Source organism: Pristis pectinata, chromosome 11, assembly GCF_009764475.1.
Source record: "Pristis pectinata isolate sPriPec2 chromosome 11, sPriPec2.1.pri, whole genome shotgun sequence".
Lineage (NCBI taxonomy): Eukaryota > Metazoa > Chordata > Chondrichthyes > Rhinopristiformes > Pristidae > Pristis > Pristis pectinata.
In genome coordinates this window covers 32,689,528-32,708,331 of record NC_067415.1, presented here as the reverse complement: position 1 = coordinate 32,708,331, position 18,804 = coordinate 32,689,528, and the positions used below count along the sequence as shown (strand labels likewise).

General features: G+C 43.1%; 1 protein-coding gene across 6 annotated transcripts in view; it reads left to right on the top strand.

Moving 5' to 3' along the window:
- The window catches only part of atm (ATM serine/threonine kinase), a 128,666-nt gene extending 114,105 nt beyond the window's left edge, over positions 1-14,561 (top strand). For all 6 annotated transcript variants that reach the window (XM_052025951.1, XM_052025950.1, XM_052025954.1 and 3 more), the window contains 6 exons: positions 999-1,164; positions 3,805-3,891; positions 5,009-5,123; positions 6,670-6,733; positions 8,342-8,490; positions 13,261-14,561. In XM_052025951.1, the coding sequence (XP_051881911.1) occupies positions 999-1,164; positions 3,805-3,891; positions 5,009-5,123; positions 6,670-6,733; positions 8,342-8,490; positions 13,261-13,441 (762 nt within the window). In that variant the 3' untranslated portion in view covers positions 13,442-14,561. The remainder of the gene's footprint in view (positions 1-998; positions 1,165-3,804; positions 3,892-5,008; positions 5,124-6,669; positions 6,734-8,341; positions 8,491-13,260) is intronic.
- Positions 14,562-18,804: the final 4,243 nt, after the last annotated feature.

Below are 18,804 nucleotides of genomic sequence, written 5' to 3'. Positions count from 1 at the left end.
TAGATGTAATTTTTAATTTGGAACCTTTTCAGGATGGCTCAATATCTAATATTTATGACAGATTACTAGGAATGAGTAAGGTGCCACTAGATAAAATTAAAAACGCTTGGGACATGGCTAGAAATTCAATCAGGTACCACATTTATATGCACCACAGAAATGAATTAGTATAACATCAATCACTAAACAACTTCTTTGGTTACAGCGTGCAATACCATGCCCTTGACACCCCTATATGTGGAGATCTATAGGAAAGTAGCCATGAGGTGAATCATCATGTTTAATGTCACTGCTGCACATGGAATTGCAAGTACGCCACAATGTAAAAGTGTGGGACTCAACTAGGAAAGCAGGCCTTGCGGAAAGGAAGGATCTCCATTTGAGCGCTACGTAAAGGGGAAGACATAGCTGGCTTACTTTCAGGTAGTAATTCAGGAAAGATAAGAACAGATCCTTCTCCAGTACTGCAGATTTCTTAGCATTTTGCAGGTGAGGCCTTCTACTCTGAGGGTGGCAGCGCATTCAATCAGGCAAGTGCCTTTTGCCATCCATTTACCTCAATCTACCCCAATACTTGCAACAGCTGTTCTGTTGAGAACTACTGCTTTAGTAGCACCAGCCGTGCTGAAACATTGTGCAGCTTGTTATAAAAATCCATCTGGTTCACTAATGCCAATATGGAAGAAAGTCCATCTTTCTTACCTTGTATAGCCGATGTGTGTCTCCAAGCAACGCGAGAAACGTTGCGGTCATTTCTCAAATGTCCCCAAATTCCCTGTCAATTCAGGGTGGGTATTAAATGGAAGACTTGCCAATGAATTTTTAAAAAATGATGAAACAATTTCCCACCAAGAGGAAGGAAAAGAATCTGTTACAGACTGGAATCTACAGATGTCTACCCTCTCAGATGGTGCGAAAAATAAAAATGAGTTTCAATAACTGTAAATATCAACATAAGCACCAAATGTTGTACTATAACATGTAACATCATTATACAGGAAGCACAGAAACTCAGCTTTGAAGGTAAATATCAAGCCTTCATGGATGTCTGCAAGAATTTCCGCCCTGTCTTCCGATATTTCTGTATGGAAAAATTTTTGGATCCAGCTGTATGGTTTGAAAAGCGGCTTGGATATACTCGAAGTGTAGCTACATCTTCAATTGGTACGTCACCGTTTATTCTTGCATTGTAAAGTATCAAAGTGCTTTTCAGATTACTTAATTATTAGACAAATGTAATTCTGAGATGTTTAGAACTGTATCGATTGTCCACTTCATTTATTATTTTTATGTCCCTATGTGTGTATTCTAAGCCCAACATTAACATTCTTGGTGACAAGGTGTTGCTCACAGAACACACCATTTGGTCAGCAAGCACTCCTCCATAGAATATGTCACAGTTTAATGTACACTGCTGCTGCAGGTTAGATTATTTCTGAGACATTACTGGTGCTGGTTAACTGCACAGAGGGCTTACTGAGTCCAGAAATGGTTAATAACGGCCCTCTGATGACATGGTAGGTCGAATACTGGTGTGACTAGGATTCACTTTTGACTAAAACACTGCTGGTGCTGGAAAGAAACCTGACATAAAAACCTGACCAGCATTTTCTGTTTTTATTTCTGACCTCTTGTGGCATGGTGAGCATTAGTATAATACAGGACTGGAGCTGGTGGTTTGAAAAGTTGTCAAACAAATGTGGCTTAGATTGACACTTCCTTGGGCAGCAAGCTTGTTAAAGTCTCCCTTCCAATTTGTGGTTGAATGTAATGAACTGAGAGTTTTGGAAGATTTATGTGATAAAGCACATTGTTGAATTAAGTTTGTGAGTTTAGCCTGTGTAATGAAACTCTCATACTGGGTACACAGTGTTCTCTATTTAGCTGCCATCAAACTGTGTTAAATTGTGAAACAGGAAGCGTAGAACCAACATTGAAGGGACACAATATTTCATATTTTTGAAGTTATTGGAGGCAGTAATGCTGGGGATTCTTCAAGTGCAAATTTGGAATTTGTACGGTGGGAGGATCAATTAGCTTCCCGGAGAGGTGAGGCAAGGACAGGTAGTGCAACAAGAGATTGATAAATATACTGTTTAATAGAAACCTTGAGCCAGGCACACCTTGAAGATCATTATTCTCCACTCAGCTGGTCAGGATTGATCTCAATACTTCTAGTTAAGCTGAGAGAAAAATCAAGCGAGTTCTACCTGTTGGTTAGAACATGTAGTTGCAGATATCAGTGTAGAGTGGATGGAGGGGGTCTGCCTTAACACCGAGGTTGAAAACACTGTGAATCTGCCTTGCCGGCTTCATCCTGTGAGTTCTATTCCCCAGCACCTCAGGTTTGAGATCCTTGGGCTGGATTGTCTGACCCGTGAACAGAGAGTAACTGTTAGGGGTTACTTTTGGTCCTGGCTGGAAGATGATTGAGTCAATAGAGTGCCTCATGATCACCAAGCTGTGAACCTTCAGTGGACCCACCTGCTGGCAAATCCGGTCCCATGTCACATCACTGGGAGTATAATGTCACAGCTCATGTGTCAGCAGGAAGCTGTGCTGAGATACTTCTGTGCATTTGGAATGTTAAGTAGTAAGAAGCCTCTGACTGGGGAGACCCTGGGAAGGAGTGGGGTCTCTGGGTCAGACTGGGATCAGTGTGGAAGCAAGGGCTGAGTCTGGAGAGAGAAGAGGTTTGGGATGAGATGAGTGGTCAGGGAAAGAATTCATTGTTGAGCTTTGATCTCTTAGAGTGATAAAACTTCTTTTAAAACTTTATTTATACAACACAGTAACGGGTCCTTCCAGCCCAACAAGCCTGCGCCGCCCAATTACACCCATTAACCTACTAACCCGTACATCTTTGGAATGTGGGAGGAAACTGGAGCACCTGGAGGAAACCCATGCAGACACAGGGAGAACATACAAACTCCGTACAGATAGCAGCGGGATTTGAACCCCGATCACTGGCACTGTAATAGCGTTACACTAACCACTATGCTTGTTGATATATTTTAGAAGGGGGTAAAACAGGCTGTGAGGTTAATATTTTTTTGACATTTTTCAATGTATCCCTATTCCCAAGTAATTGGCATGGAAGATCTTTGTGATATTTCTCAGCTGGTCCTTACTCTGGGGAGTGGAGAGGGTGGGTTTGAGGCCACTTCCCAGCCCAAAATAGGATACAGTTTTGGTTTCCCTGCCGATCACCTGAGAGAACCAATTACACACACGGGCTGGTCACATGGCCTCCCCCAAGGGAGTTTTCTGGGAGCCCAGCATGCTGAACCCAGACAGAAGTTCAGCAGGCCCATCGGTAATCAGTGAGCACTGCACATTGTGACCACAAGCCAGAAGTCCAATTGGACCATGCCTTTAAGTTGCTCACTGGCCTTGCCTGTCCTATTTTTCTAATCTTTCCTTGCATCACTCCCCTCACTTTCCATCTTCCCTCAAGCCATTGATTACGTAAACTCCCTCTGACAAGACTTTGATCGACAGAATTCTTTGTTTTAATCCTCAACGCCCCTAATGCTGAGACATTTTTCGTACTCCCTAGATTTGGTGTCACTTTTTAATTATTTGTAATGTACCTCACAAGTGTTTTATATAAAAGTCACTATATAAACATAAATTGGTTTACATTACACCATGAATTTGAAAGAAATTGGTGGAAAGAAACAAATATGCTGATGAATAATCTTAAATTAGTCATGCTTGCAAAAATGTTATGACATCAAACAGATAATGTAATTACAGTTTATTGAGTATTCTGTTACCTTACTGGAATTTTCTATATTGCAGTTTGCTACATTGTTGGTCTTGGTGACAGACATGTACAAAACATCCTCATTGACGAAGAGTCAGCTGAACTTGTGCATATAGACCTAGGTGAGCTTTTAGTAATCATAGCATTTACATATGCATCATAAACCATTCAATATTAGCATCTTACCTTCTAACTGTGAGAATTGGCAAGGGAGTCAAGGGTCATGCGCCTGCAGTTTCCAGCAGATGAAGATTTCCACTAGGAGCCTGAAAATGGGCCTGAATGAACTAAGTGTTGAGTCGGGTGTCAACTTGAATATGTGTATCCTTGTCATTGAGGTATAAAGGAAATATTCAAGATCCCGAAATGGTCCACTGAAGAGTCGTAATACTGATATCCAGTGCTGGAAGATGGGTGGAGGAGGAAGGATTAGAAAAATAGGCATTCTTCAGCATGGAAGTGCAGTAACTGAGAGTTAATGAAGAATTAAACTGGGGAAGTTGATTCTGAGCACAATTACAAGTTAGACCACAGCCCAGCTAAGAGGACAGTAGCACAAACTTACGAGCCAGTTGATGCCTGAAAGCACTTCATCAGTGATTACCAGCCAAAAATTAGCTTTTGGGTTAAATATTGTTAAAACCCCTGGAATCCTTTGGACTATTTTGTAGTATGATGTGAGATTGGAGCTTTCTCTAGGTTCCATTGTCTGTAATATTTTTGATATTATCCAATATTAAGAGGCAGGGGCTGTGACAGTAGGAAACCCATACTACATTGTTCTCCCAGTTATAAAAGATGTCATCATTCCACTTTTACTGGGACTAAACTATTAAATGAATAACTATTTAATACTGAATAGTCTTTGAATGAGAGACAATATTGCCCTGAAAATTACATATTTTTACTTGAGCACTTTTAGTTGTTTCTGTCACCCACAGTCTTTACTTCAAATACTGTGGAGGTAATATTACACCTTTCAGTGATTTTATGCAGTAGTCTTGATTGGATGAAGGCTAAGTTAACAAAATGTTAACTGATTACTTGCAGTTGTGTGCTACCACCTTATTAAAATGGAAGTTTTTGTTTTTAACCATTCAGACCCCATATGAGCACTCTTGGTGGAAGCATCAGCTATGGAAAATTAAGGGAACAAGTAGACGTATGAGAACTTTATTAATGTTTACAGCTAACATGCAGCTTATTCATTTGATCTTCTGTACATTTTTCTCTCAATAGGAGTTGCATTTGAGCAAGGTAAAATTCTTCCTACTCCAGAGACTGTCCCGTTCCGCCTAACAAGGGACATAGTTGATGGAATGGGCATCACTGGAGTGGAGGGTGTTTTCAGGAGGTAAGGAATAGAAGCTACTTCTGTGTCCTTCACAATATGTTATTGATGTTAACAAATAAATAATTTTAAAATGATAACCAAGTACCAGTAATATATAAGTTCATTACTATATAACCACATTATTTTTCTAGCTAAATAGATCAAAGGTACGTGCTCTGAGAAAGACTATCCTGCCTTGAAGACATTTAAGATTTTATGTGGCTTGGTTTATAAGATTGCCAAATACTTAACCATGTCTAATAAAAATTCAGAGGAAATTATAGATGATACTAATCAAGTTGAGTTTGCAATACTAACTATATCCCATGGTTGCATTACATCTTTGAAATAACATTACACAATTGACAATGCTCCATAATTCTACACGGTGTTTCTGCCTTCATTTGTGCCATCATGGGCTGGTACTGAGTAAGGTTGAATGATTCCCTGAAGATAGGGTATTAGTTCATACTCATAACAGCTATAAGCTTGCCTCCCGTCTTAGTTGAAGATGTTCAGGAGATCAGGAAAGTACAAGTGAAGTGAGCCAAATTTTCTTTAAGTCACTGTTGGTAAAGCACGATCATGATTAACAACTTTGCTTCTCAGTGATCTTGTGTATGGTGCAATTCATTATGTGACTAAGCTGAAAAAAACATTAATGTCTAATGATTAATGCTGCACTTGCCGAGGTCACCCACATGCTGGGAATCAAATGTGAGATTTTTGTGGGCTGTACAGCCCACTGCACCTATGGTATATATTTTCCCTAGGGGAGCGAGAAGCTTTGTTTTGGTGCAAGGAGTGATGATTAATTCATACAGGTTCCTGCAATCTTTGAAGTCTAAAGGAACTTGCACAAGATTACTGGTTATAACTGCTGCAAATTGATTGCCAGGAGTACATTGAATATTGTTTACCTCAGGAACCATATCGATATACCCTACCAGAACCAGTGTTTTGTTTTTTATCTTCATTTCTTATAATCATTAGCATATTTAGGTATAAACTGTTATATATTAGTATAAATGAATTGTTCAAATACTACTTGTTTTTATTTGAGAAAAAAATTATTTCTATACCATTCAGGTAGTCTGTGAAGATAGTAACTTGCCAACAAAGTTTTGTTAGAGGTTGCGTTAAATCTTCTTCATTTTAAAGGCAAAACATGATCTTCCTCTACTTGCCAATAAATGTAGAAGTTTGTTAGAGATCTCCAGCTTGTTACCCTCCAGAATCATATGGTTTCACAGCCTAGAAGGAGGCCATTTAGCCGATTATATTTGTGCCAATTCTTTGTTCAAACAATCAAAAAAGTAATTCTGCTGCCCTGCTCCTTCCCTATTGCTGGACATCATCCTCTGCCTTAAATATTTTTTCTCTTCTAGAAATGTTTTGGTCTCAAGACTTTCTTTTTGATTTAACTAATCATTTTACCTGATCATTGCAAGACAATGCTAAACTTTTGTAATGGAGAGTAAAAACTCATAGACTGAGAAACCAGTCTTTGATTTCATGCAAATGCCAGTTCGCCTCCAGTAATATTTTGTGATATTCTATTTTTCAGGTGTTGTGAAAAGACAATGGAGGTTATGCGAAGTGCCCAAGAGGCCTTACTAACAATAGTTGAGGTAACTTCTTCAAACCCTTCAATTTATTGCTCCAATAAGTGGTACACTTTCACTTCCATCCTCATCTCAGATGCTGCATACATACAAAAGAGCTCATGGATTTAGTTGTCTACAAGTTGAGTTTATCAGTGCAGCTCTTCATCTTCAGTCTGTTAAGACACCATATTAAGCAGTTTCTCCTTCACTTTCCTCCCCACCCAACTTTACACCCTGCCTCATTCTTGCTAATAAAATCAATAGTTCTCTTTTTCAGCACCGTCACTTTGTAAGGTATTTTCCATCTTACTCAGTGACTACTCAGTCTCTAATTTGCCTTTCCTATTAAGATCCTATAGCTTATTGTTGACTTCCAGCTCCTTGTCCATCTCTCCCGAAACTTCCTGTTTGAATTCCTTCAGTCTGACTTCTACCCATCTCTCATGCTGAAACAGCTCTGATCAAAGTGAACAATCCTGAGGAAGTATTCCAGATCCACTTTCCATTGTTCATTATGGCTGAACATAAGTCATCCTTCAACCATACTTCTCTCATTCAGCTCCATGGGATTTCCCTTGCATGGATTCATTACCATCTATCGAATGATTCAATTTTTTCTTTCTTCTCCCCTAGCCCCATTCCTTCATTTTTGGAGCACCTCAGAAATTTAGCATTGGCCATTTCCTTATCCATTTTTTTTCTCCTTAGCAACATCATCCATAAGCTTAACTCAGCCATTGCATCAATTTTAGTTGGCCCTTTGGCTGCGTTCTTAGACAGCTTGTCTGATATGAAATCCAGAACAAGTCACAACTTCCCTCACTCAACATCAAGAAAATCATTTTTGGCCTCCATGGTATTCTATTCTCATTTGCCACTGAGTCCAATCCATCAACAGATCCTTTGCATTTTGGTATCCTGTTTTATCTTAGGCTGGATTTCACATTCTATATTCCATTGTTTTTGCTTCCACTTCCACATCATTACCCACCTGCCACTATTTCAGCCGCATTGTTTTGTTACCTTCAAGCATAATTACTTCGACAATCTTTTATGTAGTCTCTCAATCTCTTTCACATATAAGTTTCAACTTGCCCAAAACTTCTGCTCTACTCTGAATTTTACTTGCCCAGTGACTCAGCCCCTGATCTCATGCACCCTCTAACCCAATATATTTAAGTCAAAATCCTCTTCCTCATAGAAAAGCCTTCAATGCATAATTCCACCACATCTCATCAATCACACGGGCTCCATATTGTCCTATGGATTCTCTATATAATCCCATTCCTTCATGGTACTGGTAACAAATCATTCAGCAACCTTTTTCTTTCTTTCTGGAACTCTCTAAACCCCTTCATTCTTGCACTTGTAAAAAAAATGTATCCAGAAATCCATTTTAGGTCTAGACTTTGGTCATCTTTCTGAAATTCTTACTGTCTTTTTAAAATACTGGGGTTTTTTTAAGTAATTGAATGATTTGGTTCCAGTCTCAGTGTACCTCATTTTGGGGTCATATGTGCCAGTAAAAACAACAAATTATTAATGTCATTTCAAAATGAGAAGGGAATTTTTATGAAGACCTACAACTGTTGTTAGTTATGAGGACCTTTCATCTACATTCTTGCTTTCTAGGTGCTGCTATATGATCCTCTTTTTGATTGGACCATGAATCCTTTAAAAGCACTTTACCTACAGCAGAGACCTGAAGAAGATGCAGACCTTCAATCTACACTGAACTCCACTGTGGCTGGGGATGATACAGAATGTGATGGAAAGATTATGTAAGGATCAATATGGTTTAAGATGTATAATAATCAGTGCCAAAATTACTTACCTCATTGTTATGAATTGTATTAAGGAGCAATTGGTTGCTGGTGTCACTGATTTTCCAAACAGAATATTCCCAGTGTTGAGCATCATGGGATAATTTGATGAGCAGATGCTAAGAATAAAATAATATTGATTAAATTATTTTAAAATTTGGGGGAAATCCTCAATTAACTGGGATTGTGGATGTGGGGGTTAGTAGAAAGTGTTAGACCACAAATTTTCTGCAGTATGTTATCAGAGCTTCTTCAGTGCACCCAGGGGCATTAACTTTATTTCCAGGATTCACAGCCAATTAGTTTGAACTAGTGTAAGAACAATGTACATTTCTCATCTCAGCTTTACTTTACAAAGGAACATTGCAAGTGTGTAAATTGGTGGATTTGGGAATTGGTTGCAAACACAAGGAGAACAGAAATATACTATCAAAGCTAACTTTGACCAGTCAGCCCCTACCTTTGCTGAATACACAGAGACTGTAGGTGTAGTAGAAAGATAAGGAGTTTGGATTTGCATGAGGATGTGCACATTTTACAATTAAGTGTTCGTCTTCATGCATCCAAAGAACTGAAACTTATTTGCTGTTTTAATGTCTGCCTTGTGAGCTGGGCAGACATTGGTATTTGCTAAACTGGTTTGGACTGGTGGGAGGAAAAGGGAACTTGACATCTCAATGACTAATTAGTGGATGACCAAAATATCTGAAACGCAATACAATGAGGGCATCCCAGACAATGATCTGCACCGCTTCTCTTGCATAACCTGCACCTTCTTCCTAATGCCTCCAAATCTCACTGCTGCATATTGTCATGCAAAATGCAATAGATCACCATCAATCTGGAGGCCCCAGATGGTGAATATTGAAGGACACATCCAGATCTGTCAAACACCTGAAGCACATCTTCTGTACACAAGGAGTTTGCCTAATGAGATTACCAATGAACAAGTGGTTTTAGTTGTACAATTCCTCGGACTTTTTAGGGGCTCGTCACTGGTGTAACAAGCCACATTTTAAGAGAGTGTCCTTGTTTCTGAATGGTGACGTGATAGGTCTGCTTGAAGGTGTAAAACAAACAGGGAGGGAGGATGCACTAACTCAGGACTAAGGTGACGTGAATTTTATGCACACTTGTAGAAAGGCATTGTAGTTACAGGCTAGATACACTTGTTGAACATGGTTGAACTAAATGAACAGTCCTGTTATTCTAAGGTTCTTTGATAGCTATATCCATGTAGCCAATGTCAGCTTACACCCCTGGAAAGCCAGCCAGAGCCAGAAAACTGAGCACATGCCTTTTCTGACTGTCCTCATCAGTGGCGGTGAATATAATTGGCCATCCTGAAAAATAAAGCAGCAGTCACCTGCCTTATGCACTTGTGCACAACCAGCTGTGTGATCCTGCAGTTGTTTCTGGCAGAGCCCTGAAATGGTCACAAGACAGAGTTTGAACTCAGTGGAGACTGAAAACCACAGACAGCACATTTCCACCTGGTAGCATGTCAGTAGTATCCTTCACTTCCATGTAAGGCACATGTAAAGTGGCCTCATTCCTTGGGCATTGGAGAATTGCAGGTGGAAATGAGACAATTTATTTTATTAGCTCTGCTGGAGTGAGGTCCACAAAGTTAATCACATTACTTAGCTTCTGTCCTCCCTTCATTGATCCACCAATGAACATGCTTCCTTCATTCTCCCTCTTCAAACCGTATCTAGACCCCATCAGGCCTTCATTGGCTAGCCTTCTTTCTGCTCAAACCAGGCCTCTCTAGTGCATGAAGAAGTACATGTAATGCCAGTTCAGCAGTACTAGAGAGGCAGGCCCACATCTACAATAATCGCAACTACCATATTGAGCAATCCTTAAGGTGTGCTGCAGTTGTGAAGTTGTTTTCCTTTGAGCAGAGAAGGCTGAGAGATACATTTTTTAAATGTTAAAAATCATTAAGGGTTGAGACAAGGTAAAGAAAGGAAAGTTCTTTCTGTTGGTGGATGACTTGCGAACCGAAGACCACAGATTTAAGATGAATGTCAAATGAATGAAATACAACACAAACTGGTGCCTTAAAAGTTGATGAAAGCAGATTCAATCCTGCTATTCAGAAAGTAGATAAGTGGCTGAAATAAAAAATTATATGTAGCCATGGAAAAAGAGCTGGGTAATGGAACTAACTGGATTGCTCTAAGAGTCAGTGCAGACTCAGTGACCCAAATGGGCTCCTTTTTTATAACAACTGAATTTTTTTTAGATCATTTTGTCCAGTTTTATCAGAAATACTATTGTAAATCAGCACTTTTTAAATGTCTTATTTTAAAGGTTAAATTTCTAAATAGAGCTTATGTACTTGGATGCTTGTGCATATGACAATAAACTCAACTTGACTTGTTCACAATCTTTACATTATCTAGCAGCTGAAACTTACCCACCTTGACTCCAAAAATATGTTTTCAGCTCAAATCAAAAAAATGAAATGATAGAAAAATGGAGGGATATGTGGGAGGAAATGGTTAGATTGATCTTAGAGTAGGCTAAAAGGTTGGCACAACACTGTCGTACACTGTCATGTATTGTGCTGTAATGTTCTATGATGTTGAGTCATTAGGACTGACCAATGAAAAAGCTGGATGAAACTGGCTTGAAATTGTTCTTAGGTTCTCATTATTTTATTATTTTCCCATGTTTACTGTTAATCGCTGCAGTGAGCCACTTTCTTTTCTAGCCTCTGTCTTCTATAAACCAAAATTCTTATGCATATATTCTGTGCTGCACTATCCCAGTCACCAATGGGCATTTGTTCCGCCAACACTCAGCATTAAAATTCTCATGGAATTTCAAACCTCACTTGGGGTCCTCTGGCTTTCACTCTAACCTCCAGCCCAGTAACCCTTCAAGAAGTTTGTATTCTTTTTCTTTTTCAATCTTTTTATTAATTTCAAATTAGTACAAAATAATCTATATAACATTAGTAATTATACATATGGTGCAAAGAGATCAGGATAACAATCATAACAGTTAATATATATATATAATCACCAGGAGTAAAAAAAAATCTAGACCTCCCACTCTCTTATTAAGTGAACATAATACAAAAGGAAAGATTGAAAATAAATGAAATTTGATTATATGAAAATAAGAACCCCCAAATCAAAAAAAATTGATAATAAACCAAAAAAAACCAAAAAGTTCAAAACAAAACTGGACTGATATTTCTTCAATTAAAAAAAACATTATGTCATCAACTCTGCTCCTCTGTATTCAAGGGTTATTGAAAGGGATCTGAAAAAGGTCAGCTTATATCATACGGAAGTATTGAATAAATGGACTCCAAACTTCCTCAAGAAGTTTGTATTCTTCTAGAGCAACTGGAGAGAGTGCAATAAAACTTTACAAGGACTCGAGGGACTGAGTTGTAGGGAGAAGTTAGACAGGCTGGGCCTTTATTCCTTGGAGCATAGCAGACTGAGGGGTGATCTCATAGAGGTATATAAAATAATGAGAGGCATAAATAGGGTGAGCGGTCTTTTTTCAGGGTTAGAGAATCAAAAACGTTTTGTTTTTAGGTTTTAAGGTTAGTGGTGAAATATTTACTAAGAACTTGAGGGGCAACTTTTTTACACAGCAGGTGGTAGATATATGGAACCAGCTGCCAGAAGAAGTGGTTGACACAGGTACATTAGATACATTTAAGAAGTATGTGGACAGGTATATGGATGACTAGACTTTAGAGGGATATGGGCCAAGTGCTGGGAAATGGGATTAGCTTGAATATACATCTTGGCGGGCATAAAGAAGTAGGGAGCCAGTTGAACCTAACAAGTGTTTAACAGAAGTTTGGCATGACAACCTTGCATTTACTTTCTGATGCCAACAATCCTGTAGGCCTTTTAAAGAGCCGCCTTTTTTTTCCCCTGCTGCTTTCAAAAGCTAATGTGCATGTACAGTAATGTATCTTCCCAACCTTCCTACCAGAATGAATCACTTTGTGCTTTTCTGCATTAAATTTCATTGGCCAAGTGCATTCTCCTGAAATGCTTTTGTTATCCTCCTTGCTGTTTACTGCATTTTGGAGTTTCTTGTACTCTGCATAATTTGAAATTATACCCTGTACATTCATGTCAACATAAATGGCCTGAGCAATAGAAGTTGGTGTGGCCCTTCTGCCCCTCAGTACTTGCTTCACCATTCAATAAGATCACGGCTGATCTTTTACTTCAGCACCACTTTCCTCTGCTAACCCCGTATCCCTTGTTTCTCTTACTATCCAAAAATCTATTAATCATCTTAAACAGACTCAATGACTGACTCTCCAAAGCCTTCTTTGGTAGGGAATTCCCAAAGTTCACTACCCTTTGAGTGAAGGAATTTTTTTCTCATCTTTGTTCTGAATGGTTGACCTTTATTAGTCCCTGACTCCTGGTTCTAGACACCTCAACCAGGGGAGCACCTATCCTGTCAAGGCCCATAGGAATTTTGTACTTTCGCTGGGATAATCTCTCAGCACTGACCTCAGAAGGTGGAGAAATTGGCAGGAAATTGGAGGGGGGGAATGGGGAGGGGAAGAAGCTGGGAGCAATACTGCACACTTCCCTTGGGATCAGCATTGATTTTTATCTGTTCGGCTTCTTTGAATCGCCTTTTTTATGATAAAGGTAGCAAGCGGTTGTATCTTGTATTTATTGTACCTGCCACAGGTCCGAGGTTATTTGCCATATTTTCTTTCAACAGTGATACTAAGAGCATCAATAAAGTGGCAGAACGTGTACTTCTGAGACTACAGGAGAAGTTGAAGGGGGTTGAAGAAGGTGCTGTCCTCAGTGTGGGTGGACAAGTGAATCTACTCATACAACAAGCCAGAGATCCAAAGAACCTCAGTCGGCTCTTCCCAGGCTGGCAACCTTGGGTATGATCACAGAAGGAAATGAGGATGAAAGAAGAACACTTTCTTCTGTTGAATTTTAAGGTCTTTTTTGTTATAAGGTACAAATGTACTTGGGTATACAATATTTGTGTGTGTGTGTGTGTATATAAATGTGTACCACTAGTTGAAATACTTGTCATGTTACAAATTAGTTTTCATTTTAATTAACTGGTAATGAATATCAGCTAATAACATGAGATGGCACTAAAACAGCAGTGTAACCCTCTGATGCCCAAGGCAGTATTTAGACTATGTCAGGGGCAAAAAAAATGCAAGGGCTATCTTAAACTATTAGTTTCAAACTCAGTCTTGCTTGCTTTAATAGCTTTTAAACAAAACAAAATACCTTTGTAAAAGCTACTACTGAATTTCTGTGTTTTGTATACACATATATAAGGCTGAATTTATTGCTCTCAGCAAAGCAGGTTCAGGAGATTGTCGATCACAGAATCAAGGCTCTTCTTGAATCTCTGATCTGATCATAGTTTCCCATTGGTACTTTGAGTTTAGTGAATTTACTCTGTCATCTCCAACTTGCCTTTAAACTCAGGGATATAACATGGAAGCTATGCAGAAAGGAAGTGTTTGCATTTCTAGAGACATTCTGAATCTTTATTTTTTGAATTATTCACTCATCTGAAAGAAGTGAAGATGTTTCAGCAGAATTAATGTCAGCTACAGTTATGTGTAATTAGTCTATATTGTACTATTAACAGAGAAAGATTTTCATTTTGTACAAGCATAAATTTTGACTAAATGAAATGCTTAATAATTAATTTTGGTCCACAGTGCAGTTTGAAACTAAATGGAACTTGAATCTACTAGATATTAAATTTAATTATTTGTGTCTCCTGAAAGTTGTAAATTGTCTTTATAATCGTAACTATGAATTTGTAATGGGATCCTTTGATCTGAAATTTCGATTATGTATTATAAAGCACTTTATCTGTACTTGGAAAAGAAAACATTCTCTGTTTATCTGTACCTCTGCGGTACATTTTAGCCTGTAGGATCAGCAGCCATTTCATCTGATAAGGAAGTATGTCCAGTTAATATTTTGAAAGATAAAAAAAAACTAAAATAAAAATACTGCCATGATATTTCTAAATACAGGACTGTTTTTTTTCCCTTTGTAGCGGTTGCTACCGCGGAATAAACCAAGACTCTACTCGGAGGATTGCCAAACAGAACTGGTTTATTTTCCCGCCTTGCGCGGGCCCTTTAAGGGAGAATGTTCCCGCCCAAAACCGGTAATGACATAAGTCCTACGTCATCAGGACTTTCCCGTGCGCGGGTTCTCCCCGTTGCTCGGAAAGACGAGGCCCGCCGCCATCTTGGGCCTCGTCACTCCGACGCCGCGCAACCCGACTGCCGAGCCGGTTCGCCCGACTAGACGGTGAGTCGCCACACAACCCCCCCCAGAACCGGCGATACAGTCCCCAAGGTCCGTGGGCTGTGCCAGCTGCCGCATTGGGGGGCGGCCTCTGCGTCGCGGCGTGGCAACCTCGACAGGCTGTTGCAGATCCAAATGGGCCGGTTTGAGGCGGTCCGCCGTGAAAACCTGTTCCCTGCCTCCAATGTCCAAAATAAAAGTGGACCCGTTATTCCGTATGACTCAGAACGGTCCCTCATATGGTCGTTGCAATGGCGCCCGAGGTGTGCCCCTGCGAACGAAAACAAACTTACAGTCCCGTAGTTCCTTGGGCTGGCAGGATGGGGCTTGACCGTGCCGTGAGGTGGGAATCGGGGCCAAGTCGCCAAGCTTCTCGCGCAGTCTTTGTAGGACTGCTGGGGGTTGTTCCCCTTGGTCCTGAAGGGCAGGTATGAAATCCCCGGGGACAACTAGTGGCGCCCCGTATACAAGCTCAGCTGACGAAGTGCGGAGGTCTTCTTTGGGGGCAGTGCGTATGCCGAGCAGGACCCAAGGCAGCTCGTCAACCCAGTTAGGACCCTTCAGGCGGGCCATCAAGGCCGATTTCAGATGGCGGTGAAAACGTTCCACCAACCCGTTTGATTGAGGATGGTAGGCCGTGGTGGTGTGCAGCTGCGTCCCTAGCAGGTTCGCTGATGCAGCCCAGAGACTGGAAGTGAATTGGGTGCCTCTGTCTGAAGTGATGTGGGCCGGAACGCCAAAATGTGAGACCCAAGTTGTGAGCAGCGCCCAGGCGCAGGAATCAGTGGTGATGTCAGTCAGGGGGGTTGCCTCAGGCCACCTCGTGAACCGGTCCACGATGGTAAGGAGGTACCGGGCTCCTCTTGAAACCGGCAGAGGGCCCACGAGGTCGATGTGTATGTGGTCGAACCTCCTACGGGTAGGCTCGAACAGCTGTGGTGGGACCTTGGTGTGTCACTGGATTTTTGACGTCTGGCAGTGCGGACAAGTCCTGGCCCACTCACTGACCTGTTTGCGCAGGCCATGCCAGACAAACTTGCTGGCGACCAGTCGGACAGTAGATCTGATGGACGGCTGCGCCAAACCATGTACCGAGTCAAAAACGCGTCTCCGCCAGGCTGCAGGGACTATAGGGCGGGGCTGACCAGTCGCAACGTCGCAAAGTAGGGTCCGCTGACCTGGACCAACCAAGAAATCTCGGAGCTGCAGACCCGAGACTGCGGTTCTGTAGCTGGGCAGTTCGTCGTCGGCTTGCTGTGCGTCAGCTAGGGCCGTGTAGTCGACACCCAAGGAGAGGTTGTGGATGGTTGGTCTGGAAAGTGCATCAGCAACAACATTATCCTTTCCGGAGACATGTTGGATGTCAGTTGTGAACTCGGAAATGTAGGATAAGTGTCTCTGCTGACGAGCTGACCAGGGATCGGAGACTTTGGAGAAGGCAAAGGACAGAGGCTTATGATCGGTGAAAGCAGTGAAAGGCCTGCCTTCTAGAAAGTATCGGAAATGCCAGACCGCCAGATACAGCGCTAGAAGTTCCCGATCAAAAGCGCTGTACTTCAGTTCGGGCGGTCTAAGGTGTTTGCTGAAAAATGCCAAGGGTTGCCAGCGGCCTTCGAGTAGCTGTTCCAGTACCCCACCCACCGCGGTGTTGGACGCGTCTACCGTGAGGGCAGCCGGGACGTCAGTCCTGGGGTGTACCAGCATCGTGGCGTCTGCCAGGGCGTCTTTGGCCCTAACGAAAGCAGCCGCAGCCTCGTCAGTCCAGGTGATGTCCTTGCCCTTACCAGCCAGCAGCGAGAACAGAGGGCGCATGATACGGGCTGCTGCAGGGATGAAACGATGGTAAAAGTTGACCATCCCAAGGAATTCCTGTAGGCCTTTGACTGTGTCGGGGCGGGCAAAATGGCGGATAGCATCCACCTTGGCGGGTAGGGGTGTTGCCCCGTCGCTGGTGATTTTGTGGCCGAGGAAATCGATAGAGTCAAGTCCGAATTGGCACTTGGACGGGTTAATCGTGAGGCCGAAATCGCGGAGGCGGGAATACAGCTGGCGGAGGTGGGAAAGGTGTTCCTGGCGGTTACGGCTGGCGATCAGTATGTCGTCCAAGTAAATGAACACGAAGTCCAGGTCTCGGCCTACCGCGTCCATCAAGGTCTGCGCGGCGTTCTTAAGGCCGAACGGCATCCGAAGGAATTCGAACAGGCCGAATGGGGTGATAATCGCAGTTTTGGGGACGTCATCCGGATGGACCGGGATTTGGTGGTATCCCCTAACAAGGTCCACTTTGGAAAAGATGCGGACCCCGTGTAAGTTCGCTGCGAAGTCCTGGATGTGAGGGATGGGATAGCGGTCCGGGGTGGTGGCGTCATTCAGCCTGCGGTAGTCACCGCAGGGCCTCCACCCTCCGGTGGCTTTGGGGACCATGTGCAGGGGGGAGGCCCAGGGGCTGTCCGACCTGCGAACAATCCCCAGCTCCTCCATGTGACGGAACTCTTCCTTTGCCAGGCGGAGCTTGTCTGGAGGTAATCGTCATGCTTGGGCATGAAGAGGTGGCCCTGTGGTAATGATGTGGTGTCGTACCCCGTGTGTGGGCCTAGAGTTTGTAAACGAAGGTGCCAAAATCGATGGGAATTCGGCTAGGAGCTTGGCGAAATCGTCGCCAGAAAGGGAAATGGAGTCCAGGCGCGGGGCTGGTGGGCTGATTTCTCCCAGGGGATAGGTCCGGAGAGTGCTAGAGTGGACTAACCGCTTCCTTCGCAGGTCGACTAACAGGTTGTGGGCCCGAAGGAAATCGGCTCCTAGGAGTGGTCGGGCGACGGTGGCAAGGGTAAAGGTCCAGGTAAAACGGCTGCCGCCAAAGTGTAATTGGAGCGTACGGGTGCCGAAAGACCGTATCGTTGTACCGTTGGCGGCATTGAGTCGAGGACCTGGTGGCCTGTCACGAGTGTCGCGGCCTGTCGGGGGCAAAATACTGACCTCCGCTCCAGTATCAACGAGGAAACGCCATCCAGATTTCTTGTCCTGAACGAATAGGAGGCTCTGTCGGCGCCCAGCCGCCGTAGCCATCAGCGGCGGCTGGCCCTGGCGTTTCCCTGAAACTTGCAGGGTGGGCGGCAGCCACGGGCCTCCGCACCCCACCTCTGATGGTAGAAACACAGCTGGTCACCCGTGTCGTCATCTGCGTTCCTGGGGCGTGGTTGCTCGGTTGCTGGGGCCGGGCGAGGCGGGCGTTGGGCTCGCAGCCTGGTGATTTGACTGACGGACGAACCGCTTTCGCGCTTGGCCCTCCACAGGACATCTGCCCAGGCGGCCACCTCACGGGGGTTGCTGAAGTCGGCGTCAGCTAACAAGTGGATGTCATCGGGGAGCTGTTCGAGGAAGGCCTGTTCGAACATCAGGCATGGCTTGTGACCCTCGGCCAATGCCAGCATCTCATTCATTAGGGCGGATGGGGATCTGTCCCCCAAGCCATCCAGATGAAGCAAGCGGGCGGCACGCTCACGACGGGAGAGGCCGAAGGTCCGGATCAAAAGGTCTTTGAAAGCCGGGTACTTATCTTCCTCCGGAGGCAACTGGTTGAAGTCTCCAACCTGGGCGGCTGTCTCCTGGTCCAGAGAGCTAACCACATGGTAGTACTTCGTGGAGTCGGAGGTGATCTGCCGAAGGTGGAATTGCGCTTCGGCCTGGTCAAACCAGACGCTGGGCCGAAGTGTCCAAAAGGTGGGCAGCTTGAGGGCCACTGCGTTGGCTGCTGCGCTGTCGTCCATTTCACGGGTCCAAAAGCCGTTTGGACCGTCGGGGTCACCAATGTAGCGGTTGCTACCGCGGAATAAAACAAGACTCTACTCGGAGGATTGCCAAACAGAACTGGTTTATTTTCCCGCCTTGTGCGGGCCCTTTAAGGGAGAATGTTCCCGCCCAAAACCGGTAATGACGTAAGTCCTACGTCATCAGGACT